Genomic DNA, 14,308 nt, shown 5'->3' with positions numbered 1-14,308 from the left:
TAATTAATAAACAAAATGCCTTTAGCATCCCAAAACACCGATGCTATGACCTTTCCTGCTGACGGAACCGATTTTATCTTCTTTGGCACTGAACAACCAGCTTCTGTCAACTATTTTGACTGCTGTTTGGATTTGGTGTGTAATGGTGAATCCAAGTCTCATCCATAGTAATAAATTGACACACAAAATCAGTTTTATTCTTGTTAAAATGCTCCGAGCACAGTTCAGAGATTTTCATGCAAGTGCATTTTGATCTGCTGTGAGCAAGTGCTGCACCCCATCTTGCACAAAGCTTTTTCATTTTCAATTCTTTATGCAAAATATATCCTACACGTTCTTTTGAAATGCCTATAGTCTCAGCAATTTCACACACTTTGACTTGCCGGTCATCCAATACCATATCGTGCACTTGATCAATGATTTCTGGTGTTGTTACACTTTTTGGATGTCCTTCACGTGAATCATCTTCAAGGCTGGTACGGCCACATTTAAACTCAGCAGCCCATTTCTTAATTGTCGAAAATGAAGGAGAAGAGTGCCCATAAACTTTTATATGAACTTCAAATGAATTTCTTTTGCCATTAAACCTTCTTTTACAAAGAATATTATAACCGCACAATACTCAGTTTTATCCATTTCAAAGGATACAGACAACACTTTTGCTTCAGACAACTGTATAAAACAAACTACTAGAATGACTTGCAATTTCACTTATGACAGATGTACCAACTTAGAAAAATAAAAACTCTTGCCGATAGTTTTGCCATCTATGGTTGAGGCCGAGAACTTTTTATACCACCCTCATGTAGCATTTACCGGGTGATTTGAATAGGATGGAAGCGTGGGCAAACGATAATGGCTGTCGATTCAATGTTCATAAGTGTAAGGTTATGAACTTTGGCATGATATGATATCCGATGGCATATTATATTGATGGGATTGTGCTTGGAGAAACTGATGAGGTTAGAGATATTTGAGTTATGATGGATAGCAAGTTTATGATCACATAGCAAAAAATTACAAATACAACCCACAGGATAATTATGATCTTGAAATTAATATTGACATATAAGGATATGGAAGTTATTTTGCTTCTTTACAAGCCTGGACTATTCTTGTATTAGTCTAGCTTCTGAGGGGGATAAATAAGCTATCGGAAGACTGCAAAGAACAATGACAAAGATGATATGACTATTAAATTATTTCAGGAAATTACAACGTATACTAAATTTTAATTAAAAGAAAACTTTAATCAATACTTCCTATATTTCGGCAATGTTACATTGCCATCTTCATGAGAACATAAAACTATGATAAGCACACACAGGCACTAACAACAAGCAAAATTTTTTTTTTTGTTCATTGTTAGTGCCTGTGTGCACTTATCATAGTTTTATGTTCCTATGAAGATGGCAATGTAACATCGCCGATATATTGGAATTATTGATTCAAGTTTTCTTTTAGTTAATATTTAGTGTAAGTTGTAATTTCCTAAAATAATTTAATAGTCATGTGTTACCAATGTATAAGCTTATGAACAAGAATGACAAAGATAATAATTGGATTATGGAATCTAGATTACGAGGATAGATTGAGACTGTGTGGACTGCAGAAACTGATAGACAGGAGAAAGAAGGATGACATGGAAGTCTGTAAACTTCTGAGAGGGTGTTATAGGATATTGGTTCATAACATTTTTCATTATATGGAAGATGAGGGAGGACAGGGGGCATTCGTGGTGGTTAAGTTTGTGTGTGGTTAAGAAAGGCGTGAGAGATTTTTCTCTTATGGAACTGTGAGTGAGGGGGAACAGTTTGCTTGTTGAAGTAGTGGTAGTGAGTGCATCTAGTGTGAATGAGTTAACAGAAGGTATAACAGCTGGTGTGGGTGATGTGCATCCTTTAATGAGTTCTTTATGCCCTGGAGATCTGATGATGATAATAATTATGAAAGATTAGCACTGCAAAGGTTCATCAAATGAAAAAGAGGTATGGAGTATGCTGTGAGATTAGTGATAGGCCATGAAGAGAAGAAAGAGAGCAGTTGAAAGTATGGAGTTCTAGATTATTCTGGCTATAGTAGGGGAAATCTGAAGAAAGGAAGCCATCCACCTTGACCTGTAGCAAACAACCATAGAAAATATTCAGTTCTAGTTGCAAAAGGTTGAGGATGCTTTTGTGCTTACTCTAATCACATTCCTTGAAAGTGTCTAAAGTGAACACATAGGTTTCATCAGCAAGTAATGATGGGGATTGAGAATGTTGGAAACCATTGGTTGTCACGTCACTAATTAACTGGTGGGCTTCCAGGTGATGGAATTGACTGTAAATGATTTCTTCATTATTTTCATTAGAAATGAGGCGAGTATAGTGGGTGGTTTTTGTATCCTTTCTTTGGTATGGGTTATGGATTGAATATAAGCCTGTTTCTGTACTATAGAATAGATGCTAGATCTATTCTATGGAAAATCATAGAGAATACAGATTGGATGTTAGTTCTGGAGCATAAATTTTAAGCACAGTTGGAGGGGGGGGGATACCATCATGGCCAAGAGACTTGTTAGCATCCAAACTATTCAGGGTTCTTCTGATACAATAGTACAAGCCCCCACCACAAATGAATTAATGTGAAAATTATATCCATATTATGAAAGAAACATTCTCAAATAGGAGTAGGTGGAAATATAGCAACTAGAAATAAGATAGATTTATGGTAATATTTAAGTTAGGTTAAAATGAGAATGTAAATCATGTGCTTGGCAAACTGATAAGATACAGGAAAGGTGGAAGTTTGACTGGCCGTATCCATGGCTGTTAAAAGTGGCCAAGGTTGGGTAGTGCATAGTCATGTCATGCTTCATGTACTTCTCAAACTGAATGCCTTTAGGTTCTTGATGTAGGATGATGACCGAATGCCTCTAAGTCAAAATCCCATCTAGCCACTGCAACAATACCATTTGTGCCTCATGCATTGAAAGGCAGTGCTAGCCATAGTTGCTTTCGTACGAGCAGCCACCATACTGTGATCTATTGAGACTCAATTGATCACAGCATGGTGGCTGCTCTTCTAAGCATGACACCTTTGGCTGGCCCTGACCTCGCTAACAGTGGGTCAGGGCCAGCCATGGATATGGCCAGTTGAACTTGCACCTTTCCTGTATCTTATTAGTTTGCCAAGCACATGATTTACATTCTCATTTTAACCTAACTTAAATACTACCTTAAATCTATCTTATTTCTAGTTGCTATATTCCTACCTACTCCTATTTGAGAATGTTTCTTTCATAATATGGATATAATTCTCACATGAATTCATTTGGTGAATACTATTGTATTCACCAAATTGATCTAACAAGATGACCATCTCTAGAGAGTCAGACAAGAAGGTTCCCAACAGTTGCTGTGCTCGGACAGGGTGTTAGAGTTGAATGGAATACACCACCTCCTCAAAAAAATCTAACGATGGTCACTAGACAGCCAAATTCCCTATGATAGCTTGGTGTGCACGGTTCCATGATTCTAAGAGTAGCAATCATCATTCTCTCTATGGGATCCTCAAAGAGGCACCCAGTTTTGCCCAATCCCAGTGCAGTGCCATATCTGCTTTGAATCCCAGCCCAACTGGCCCAGTTCTCAGAGCCAATCCTTTTCCGGAAGTTATGGATTCATCTTGCCGACTTCCCTCACCTGCATTACTCTATCGACTAGAGGCTGTTCATTTTGGAGACCTGCTGCAGGGGTATGGTCTGACACAAAAATCACTCTTTCTCTCTCCCCCCCCTCCTCAAATTATCAAGGGCCGACAGGAGCACTGCAGACACCACAGTGCTTTATGGGGATAGCATCCCTATCTTTGAATGAACCGATTCCAGGAAGCCAAACCCTTACAACGAAAAGACAACTCTCCCTGGAACTCCTGTCGACTTTGAGTTCGGTTGAATTACTGCACTTGACCCCAGAGGGACTGATCTCAGTGTCTGGGTTCTGGAATATTAACCCAATTCCATTTTAGTCTACCAGTGGGACCAGCTTTTTTCTTGCAGTGTCCCTCTCCGCAATTGATTTCTCCTATCCCTTAGGATTGACTGATCTATATTCAACTGCTTTTCACATGCGACCCTTCTCCACCTTAGTCCTCAAGGTTTTCACTTGAATATTTGTTACTACCACCAAGACCTGAACCAATGGTGGCTCCAGGCAGGCTTACACCCCACACCTTCCACATATCCCACTGCAACCCGCCTACTCATTGCCACATAAGAGTCAAGCTTCTGCACATAAACTATTCAGGATTCTGCTGATGTTCTTTATGATGGAAGACTAGAGCACACATGCAGTGAGCAGTTCTTAGTAAAGTGGTGAGTAATTTGCCTTTATCATCATTGTAGTTGGAAGAGAAGAAGAGTAATGATGGTAGAAGATCTTTGGATCTTCTCACATGTAGGCCAAACAAGATGGCAAATGTTCAGTAAGACAGGAGTTTCACAAGTGGAAACATCCATTCATCCAAAACAGGTTGAGTCCTCTGATTAGGGCATTAGGCAATTTAATGCAGCTGGCTTGCCATTCCTCTGTTGCATTCCTCTAGGAATAAGTATTGACTCTTCACATTGTAGATGGGATTCAAACTTGGATCTTTTCAATTAAAAGGCTTGTCTATCCCAGCTGAGGCTTGCTGTTGAAACTTAGATCGTGAAATTGCGCCCAATAATTTATTGCCTTGGTGAAAGACCTGAAATGTATTCTCTGACAAGAAAAAATCCTCTTCCCATCCCCCACCTCTTCCTCTCTCTCTCTCTGTATTGAGACTAGTTAATTTGCCTTCAGTTCAAGCCCTTGTACAGGATTTGACCCATGGATTTTCAACCAAAGACCATTGCATTGTTCTTAGTGACTGTGCTATAGATGCTTACTGTAGTAGATTAAGGGTTAAATTATCCACAATCTGCTCTATTTGCTCTGCTTCTTCAGGCTTTCAATAAACAGGTTCATCATCAAATTCCTGACATGTACCTTTAAGGGGTGTACAGGATATGATAGTACTACATGAAAAACTTACATCACCACTACTTCCTATCTACAATTTTCTCCATATCAATCTGTTACTTGTCAAGACTCCAATTATCAGATCTTATATTTCAGTCTAATAAGGCACTTTTTACTGTTAAAATCCACCTATATCTTGGTCTTCCTCTGGGTCATTTTCCTGCCAACCTGGCAGAGAACACTTGTTTTGCTAATCTTTCCTCTCTCTTTCTGTTTACGTGACCATACCACCTGAGATTAGCTCTGCTAACACGTTCCTGAATGCTAACAATGTCAAGTTCTTTCCTAATATCCTTGTTTTTAATATGATATTGCCATTGATGCCATCTGTGGTCTCTAGTCTTTGGTCGAGTGTTTTACTTCCGCCCCAGCTTTCAGATCCATAAGTTAAAATTGGTTTAGACACTGTCTTGCATACAGCTAATTTACTGTTTTGGCTAATTTCTCTCTTATTCCATATATTCCATATAAATTTATTCAGTTGACTTCCTACCATACCAGCTTTGTTGATTCTGTTGTCTATTTCCATATTTAATTTACCATCTTCACTAAAGATCGTGCTTGAGTAGCTGAAATATTTTACTTGTTCTATAGGTTCTCCATTCACAATGCAGTTGATATTTTCAATTTTTCTGCCGATTTTCATTGTCTTTGGCTTGTTATTGCTGACCTTCATACCAAATTTATTACAACAGTTATTCAATTTAGTTGAATAACTGTTGGAATCTTGTAGACTTCTACTGGATTCATTTATAAGTATTACATCATCTGCGTAAAGAGCTGAGGTTAATATCTCCAATTTTGATATCAGGTTTAATACCACTTTTCTTAGTAATGTGATCCCTATAGATAATGAATAACAGAGGGGATAATGTGCATCCTTGTCTGACACCAGATTTAACATTAAACCATCTTCCTGTACTTCCTTAAATTCTAACTCTGACTTACAACTCGAATAAAGACTAAGTATCGCTTGGTGTAATTCCCCATTGATACCATACAATACAATTGTAGTATTTTGAATAGCTTTTCTCTTGGCACCTTGTCATTGACTTTTTCCAGATCTACAAATCTTAAGTAGATCTGGAAAAAGTAGATCTTTGTTATATTCCCATGATTCCTCAAGTATTTGTCCTAAAGTGAAAATCTGATCCTGACAGGCTCTATTTGGCCTGAATCCAGCTTGTTCTTCACCAAGCTTCCCTTCCACAATCCTTCTCAACTATTTCTCAAGTATACTTGCATAAATCCTACCAGGAACACTCAGTAAGGAAATACCTCTGTAATTGTCACATGCAGTTTTATTTAGCTTTTTTTTTATATATGTGTACTATGAGAGCTCTACTCCAATCATCTGGAATTCATCCATCTATTCAGGCCTTCTGAACTATGTAGTGCAGCCACTGCAAAATGTTTATACCTCCATACTTGAGCATTTCTGGTCGAATATCATTTACTGCCTTTCCACATTTCAGGCCTTTCATGGCTTTTTCTACTTCAAGTATGGATATGTACTCCTGATTGCATGCTTGTTGAGTGTTTTTTTTTAACCCTATAGTACAGTGAAGGGATAATTTGATCTACATAGTTTTGGATAGTTAAATAGAGTGAATTGATTACATATGTCCATGTGCTACAGCATATAGCATATTCAGACTAATATAGGGTTAGCTAAAGTGTTAATTAGATAAGGGATTATACATATGATTGTATGAGTTGAATTTGTCATGGCGGCATGATCACATTACTCATATAGGATCATAGCCAAATTACTTGTGATAATGTTATTTTGTAAATATTTTTTACTATTGAATTGAATTATATTAGAAATTGAATTGTACCATGCTAACGAGTTTAATAAACCTTTGTTCATTGATAAAACAGTTGTCTGAAATTGCTGCCCAATGCACCACTTGAAAAACGTACGAACCTAATCATGCGGGAAATTAATGTGTAAAAAAAAAAACCGAGATAATGTGTCACGACTGCAATATTATTTCACATTTAGACATATTTTAGTAATTGCTCCTTGTTTTTGTATTTAATATCTTAAACTAAATGTCCTAAAAGGTGCAGTATAATATAAATATTAGGGATACTAAGGGGAGAAATAACTTAAATATTTGTAATTTTGGGTGATATCTCGTGCATAGATAATAGTTGAACATAGATAAGCATAACTTCACTAGATAGGATAATAATCATAAATTGGGACACAACAATAGTCATTGAGACTTTTGTTATTCCTTACCTCTTCTCTCCTTGTGAATTTGTGCACATTTTTATGTTGGTACATTGTGTTAGTAATAACCAGTCCATGTTGAACAGAAATCCAACAGGTATTTGCCATTATTACTAACTTTGCTCTTTTCTCCAAAATATTTGTGTATGTCTGACAATCATTTCCTTCTCTGCTATTTAGGTCCTGAACAAGGACCAACTTTTCATATTTCATTGTGTCAGTTGCTTTCTTTAAAGCCTCAAAAAATTCTTCCACTTCTAACTTAGTAGAACCTTCTATGGGACCATAGGCACAAAGTCTCATTGTCCAGTTCACCATTCTGATATTTGCCCACATCACTCTACTTGATATTGCCTGCTATTCAAGAAGATTAGCCTTGTATTTGGTGTTGAATACTGTAGCTACTCCTTCTTTTCCTTGATTGTCATTGCTTGAATTTAACATTTATTGCTCAGAAAGATCTCATCAGTTTTTGTCTTTTTTTGTTTCAGTCACTCCTATTATGTCGATCTGGTACTTATCCAATTCCTCAGCTATCTCCATTTCTTTGCCATTCAGGTTTCTTATGTTGATAGTACCGATCTTGAACTCTAGTGATGTTGAGTTCGGGTGTGTTTCAGGAATTGTTCTGCAAATTCTGAAACAGTAGCTAACTTTTCGCTGTTCACCCTGGTTCCCTGGCGAATACAACGGGGACCTTGTTTAAATGGCTATGCCTAGCCAGCCATTTGTTCAACATGAAATTCTATCATGTTGTACAATGATTTTATTTGTGGTTTAAGCCAGTAAGAATTCATTGGCTATTACACCCCTATTATGTCGATCTGGTATTTATCCATTTCCTCAGCTAGCTCCATTTCTTTGCCATTCAGGCTTCTTATGTTTATAGTATCAATCTTGTACTCTGGTGATGTTGAGTTGGGGTGTGTGTTTCAGAATTTGTTCCAGTAGCTGACTTTTTGCTGTTTGTCCTGGTTTCCTGGTGAAAAGAATGGGGGCCTTATTTAACTGGGCGATGCCCCAGCTGGGATGAAATTCTGTCATGTTGTACAATCATTTTATTTCTGGTTTAAGCCAATAAGAATACAATTTAGTCGGCTAAATCCCAAATTGACAGTCCATCCTCGTTCGTTAAGTATCCAGGTAGATACCTAACAGGGTGCACCATGAGGTGAGAATTGGACATTAGGTCAGAAGCACTGGTCAGTTCTTTGCATTCGTTTAAAGGCTATGTGGAGGTCTCCTCTCAATTATACAGCTTTGACCCTTAAGCACCCCAATAAGTAGGTTGGTAATTTCAAGCTGGGTGTTAAAAATTATCTCAAGAGTTTCAAACATCCGTGCTACAATGTCATTCTCACATGTAAGCCAAACAGGCTAGCAAATGCTCAGTGAGACAGGAGTTTCTTAATTCGATTCAGCCTTTTGATCCTTACCTTATATGCAATACTTGCCTTTAGCTCAGGGGACTCATGTCTATCATGTAACAATTCACATTATATTCATTATGCTGTTTTAGAGAAACTATCGAATATGTAAAATTAGTGTACCTCTTTTACAATACATTGTAAACTTATTTATTAACTCATATTAATAAATTATTTTTGTATTTTTTTCAGAATTTTCACTTCCCATTGACAGTGGTCATTTGCCATTTAGTGGTGAAGTTTATTTTGTCAGGCCTAATAAGGTTTATATGGCAACTCTGCACTGGTCATCCCCGTGTACTTCTTGGTTGGTCATTGTATTGTAAACAGTTAGCACCCACTGGTGAGTGATAAAAAATCTTTTGAGAGAGAGAGAGAGTTAAGGGAAAGGTTACAGAATTAACTGCAGGTTATTCATACGTATGCATATATAAAATAAGTTATGAAAAGGGTAGATATGAAACAGTTTTATGATGAACATCAGTCCTATACATACACACACTGAAGTGCCATTGAATTAGGGATAGGAGATGCTATGCAAATTCTGTACTGCAACTTCAAGCATTTGTCATGAGAAACATAATGGGAAAGGCACAGGATTTAGACACATTTGATAGAGGGCAGATCGTAGGTGGTAGGTGTGCCCGACAGATGGGTCACTCGATCTCTAAAATTGTCAATGAACTTGTATTCTCTTGTATGACAGTTCCCTGAGTGTTCTGGGACTATGAAAATTCTGGCAGAAAAACAAGCACCCAGACAAACTGCAAAGGGCAACCAGCCTTGAATGATTGTGTGCTTCACCATCTGACTTGCATCATACAGACTGATAGAGGGCCAGGCAATATGTGAAATCACCTCCCATCTGAACGGGGGGTCCAGCCAGAAAGTCAATGCAAGGACTGTGCAACGTTTACTTCACCATCTCAGCTTTGGGACCTGCAGACCTACGATAGTCCCACTTCTAATGGCATGACACCAGGCTGTGAACGCCCTGCCTGGACTAAAGAACATTGAAACTGGGTTGTTGAAAATTGGTGACGTGTAACCTGGAGTGATGAATTGCGATTTAAATTTCATATCACTGATGGGAGACTGAGGATCTGGCATTAACCCCATGCATCCTGCATCTCAGGTCAGAACTGTAAAAGCTGGTGATGGCTCAGTGAAGGCCTGGGGTGTCTTCAGTTAGATGTCTTTGGGATCTTTGGTATGTGTACCAATGACTCGCAATGCATCCCAGTATCTGGAAACTCATGACCGACCATTTACACCCATTTATGTCCATCAACGTGTGGACAGACTTATGTGTTCGTCGAACATGTTGTTTATTATTTTAACGGTATAATAGAACACAGAAACTAAGTAAATAATTAATTTATTAACTTGATGCTGATATTTCGCTGGTATTATAACCAGCATCTTCAGAGCACAAAAACACTGTTTGTCACAATACGCGAGACTAAAACAACATGGTGTACTTAAACAAAATTGTAGCAGCAACACAATCAGGACTCTAGTCTTTGTGTTGCTGCTACAATTTTGTTTAAGTACACCATGTTGTTTTAGTCTCGCGTATTGTGACAAACAGTGTTTTTGTGCTCTGAAGATGCTGGTTATAATACCAGCGAAATATCAGCATCAAGTTAATAAATTAATTATTTACTTAGTTTCTGTGTTCTATTATACCGTTAAAATAATAAACAACGTTTATGTCCATCATTCATCTCACAGGTTCAGGCAGGCTACTGCTTGGTTCCAAGAGCATTCTGTTGACTTTGAAACAACGAAGTGGCCACCTAGAAGCCCTGATTTAAATCCCCTTGAAAATCTTTGGGATACCGTCAAGTAGAATGTTTGTGCCTTTATCCTATCACTGCTGAACTTGAGAGAATTGTGGACAGCTCTGGAGGATGAATGGGTTGCCATACATGTGAAACACTTTTGGACGCTTGTGGAGTCCTTGCCTCATCATGTGGTAGCTGTTATTAGGGCGGGGTCCTACACATTACTATGTAGCTATCTCCAATTCAATGGCACTTCAGTGTGTGTGTGTGTGTGTGTGTTTGTGTATATATCAGTGGCGTCGTGTGCCCATTTCAGTTAGGTGTGCTGTCGTGTGGGTTATGCAACCCGTGCTACAAATTTCACGTCAATTTGACCATATCCATGGGTGTGCGTCCACAGAAAATTTTCCAGGGGGGGGGGGGTCAATATAAACTTTCAATGCATTATTAGGGGTGCTTAAGGGTCAAAGCTGTATAACTGAGAGGAGACCTCCACATAGCCTTTAAAGGAATGCGGAGAACCGACCAGGGCTTCTGACCTAATGTCCAATCCTCACCTTCTCGTGGTGCACCCTGTTGGGTATCTACTTTGATACTGAACGAACGAGGATGGGCTGGCAATTTGGGATTTAGCCGACCAAATTGTATTCTTATTGGTTAAACCAAAATGAAAAATGATGGTACAACATGACAAAATTTCATGCCGGCTGGGGCGTCGCCCGGTTAAACAAGGCCCCCGTTGTTTTCGCCAGGGAACCAGGGCGAACAGCGAAAAGTCAGCTACTGGAACAAATCTGAAAACAAACCCCAACTCAACATCACCAGAGTTAAAGATCGGTACTATCAACGTAAGAAGCCTGAATGGCAAAGAAATGGAGCTAGCTGAGGAATTAGATAAGTACCAGATCGACATAATAGGGGTGACTGAAACAAAAAAGACCAAAACTGGTGAGATCTTTCTGAGCAATAAATACAAAATGTTATATTCAGGCAATAACAATCAAGGAAAAGAAGGAGTAGCCATAGTATTCAACACAAAATACGAGGCTAATCTTCTTGAATGGCAGTCAGTCTCAAGTAGAGTAATGTGGGCAAATATGAGAATGGGGAACTGGACAATGAGACTTATTTGTGCCTATGGTCCCACAGAAGGTTCTACTAAGGTAGAAGTGGAGGAATTTTTTGAGGCTTTAGAAAAAGCAACTGACACAATGAAAAAGGAAAAGTTGGTCCTTGTAGGGGATCTAAATAGCAGAGTAGGAAATGATTGTGAGACATACAAAAATATTTTGGGAAAATTTGGAGAAAAGAGCAAAGCTAATAATAATGGCAAATATCTGTTGGATTTCTGCTCAGGACATGGACTGGTTATTACTAACACCATGTTCCAACATAAAAATGTGCACAAATTCACATGGAGAGAAGAGGCTAGGAATAAGAAAAGTCTCATTGACTATGTTATTGTTGATAGTGATGTTTTCTCCCTGGTGCAGGACACCAGAGTGTACAGAGGATTTGAAATTGGAAGTGATCACTATTTAGTCTTGAGCAGGATAAAATTGAATTTCATATTGAAAAGAATAACATGTAAGAAAGTTTTAAAGCGAATAAAAGTTGAGCAGCTCTCAGATGTAAACTGTAGACTAAAATACAGAAATATTATTGAAAAGAAAATGAAAGAGTTTGAGAACAGGAATCAAACCTTGGAGATTCAGTGGCAAACTCTGAAGGAAACATTGATTGATTCTGCCAGAGAGGCATGTGGTGAAGTTGTGTGCAAAGATAAAAAAATCAGAACTCCCTGGTGGACACAGGAAGTTAAAGAGGCAGTGAAGGAAAAGAAGAAAGCATATCAAAAGTTCCTGACAAATAAGTCAGCTTTTACTCTTACAGAATACAGAGACAAATGTAAGAAAGCTAAACAGCGTGTAAAACTAGCTAAACAAAAGTCATGGGAGGACTTTGGCAAGAATATAGAAAATAAATATCAAGAAGGTGGCAAAATATTCTGGAGGTTGTTGAAGAAGCTTAGGAATGGAGGAAAGAGTGCTGTAAAAGGAATTAGAGATGATAAAGGTGAAATGAAAACAGGAGAAAAAGATATCCTTGAAGTATGGAGTAATTACTTTGAAAAACTGCTAAATGAAACAAGCAGTGATGACAGCACAGTGATAAAAAACACTGACCAGGCATGCAGTCAGGAATACATATCCATTCCTGAAGTAGAAAAAGCCATCAAAGGCTTGAAATGTGGAAAGGCAGCAGGAGTAGATGATATTCGACCAGAATTGCTGAAGTATGGTGGTATAAGAGTCTTACAGTGGCTGCACTGCATAGTTCAGAAAGCCTGGACAGAGGGACGAATTCCCGATGATTGGAGTAGAGCTCTCATAGTACCCATATATAAAAAGGGAAATAAAACTGAATGTGAGAATTACAGAGGTATTTCCCTACTGAGTGTTCCTGGCAAGATCTATGCAAGTATACTTGAGAAACGGTTGAGAAGAATTGTGGAAGAAAAGCTTGGTGAAGAACAAGCTGGATTCAGGCCAAATAGAGGCTGTCAGGATCAGATTTTCACTTTACGACAAATAGTCGAGAAAGCATGGGAATATAACAAAGATCTGTATTTAAGTTTTGTCGATTTGGAAAAGGCATATGACAAGGTGCCAAGAGAGAAGCTATTCAATACGCTGCAGTTATATGGTGTCAATGGGGCATTATATCAAGCAATACTTAGTCTTTATTTGAGTTGTGAGTCAGCAGTTAGAATTGAAGGAAGTACAGGAAGATGGTTTAATGTAAAATCTGGTGTGAGACAAGGATGTACATTATCCCCTCTGTTATTCATTATCTATATGGATCACATTATGAAGGAATGTGGTATTAAACCTGATATCAAAATTGGAGATGTTAATGTCAGCTCTTTGCTTTATGCGGATGATGTTATACTTGTAAATAAATCCGCTACAAGTCTGCAAGATTCTCTGACTAAATTGAATAGCTGTTGCAATAGATATGGTATGAAGGTCAGCAATAAAAAGACCAAGACAATGAAAATAGGCAGAATCATTGAAAATGTCAACTGTGTTGTGAATGGAGAACCTGTGGAACAAGTAAAACATTTCAGCTACTTAGGCACAATTTTTACTGAAGATGGTAAACTAAATATAGAAATAGACAACAGAATCAGCAAAGCTGGTATCGTGGGAAGTCAATTGAATAAATTCATATGGAATAAGAAAGAAATTAGTCGGAACACTAAATTAGCTGTATACAAGACTGTGTTCAAACCAATTTTAACTTATGGATCTGAGAGCTGGGTCAGAAGTAAAACACTTGACCAAAGACTAGAGACCGCAGATATGAGAGTCCTGAGAAAGATTAGAGGCGTGAACAGATGGCATCAATGGCAATATCATATTAAAAATGAGGATATTAGGAAAGAACTTGACATTGTCAGCATCCAGGAATGCGTTAGCAGAGCTAATCTCAGATGGTATGGTCACTTAAATAGAATGGGAGAGGAAAGATTAGCAAAACAAGTGTTCTCTGCCAGGTTGGCAGGAAAACGACCCAGAGGAAGACCAAGATATAGGTGGATTGATACGGTACAAAGTGCCTTAGACGATAGAAATATAAGATCTGATAATGTTGGAGTCTTGACAAGTAACAGACTGATTTGGAGGAAAATTGTAGATAGGAAGTTAGTAATGATGTAATTTTTTCATGTAGTACTGTCATATCCTGTACACCCCTTGAGGGTACATGGCAGGAATTTGATGATGATGATGATGATGATGCATT

The 14,308-nt window shown here is 38.1% G+C and overlaps 1 protein-coding gene across 7 annotated transcripts in view; it reads left to right on the top strand.

Annotated features, from left to right (window-relative positions):
- The window catches only part of LOC150103218 (solute carrier family 35 member H1), a 261,818-nt gene that overhangs the window by 80,751 nt on the left and 166,759 nt on the right, over window positions 1-14,308 (top strand). For all 7 annotated transcript variants that reach the window (XR_016548789.1, XR_016548790.1, XM_090397758.1 and 4 more), the window contains exon 3: window positions 8,907-9,057. Coding sequence is in view for 5 of the 7 variants with exons in the window: in XM_090397758.1 (XP_090253884.1) it covers window positions 8,907-9,057 (151 nt within the window). In the remaining 2 variants the exon portion in view is untranslated. The remainder of the gene's footprint in view (window positions 1-8,906; window positions 9,058-14,308) is intronic.

Source organism: Typopeltis vanoorti, chromosome 9 (genome assembly GCF_054136105.1).
Source record: "Typopeltis vanoorti isolate ZY-2024b chromosome 9, IOZ_Tvanoo_1.0, whole genome shotgun sequence".
NCBI classification, from domain to species: Eukaryota; Metazoa; Arthropoda; class Arachnida; order Uropygi; family Thelyphonidae; genus Typopeltis; species Typopeltis vanoorti.
This window is presented reverse-complemented; position numbering and strand designations above follow the sequence as displayed.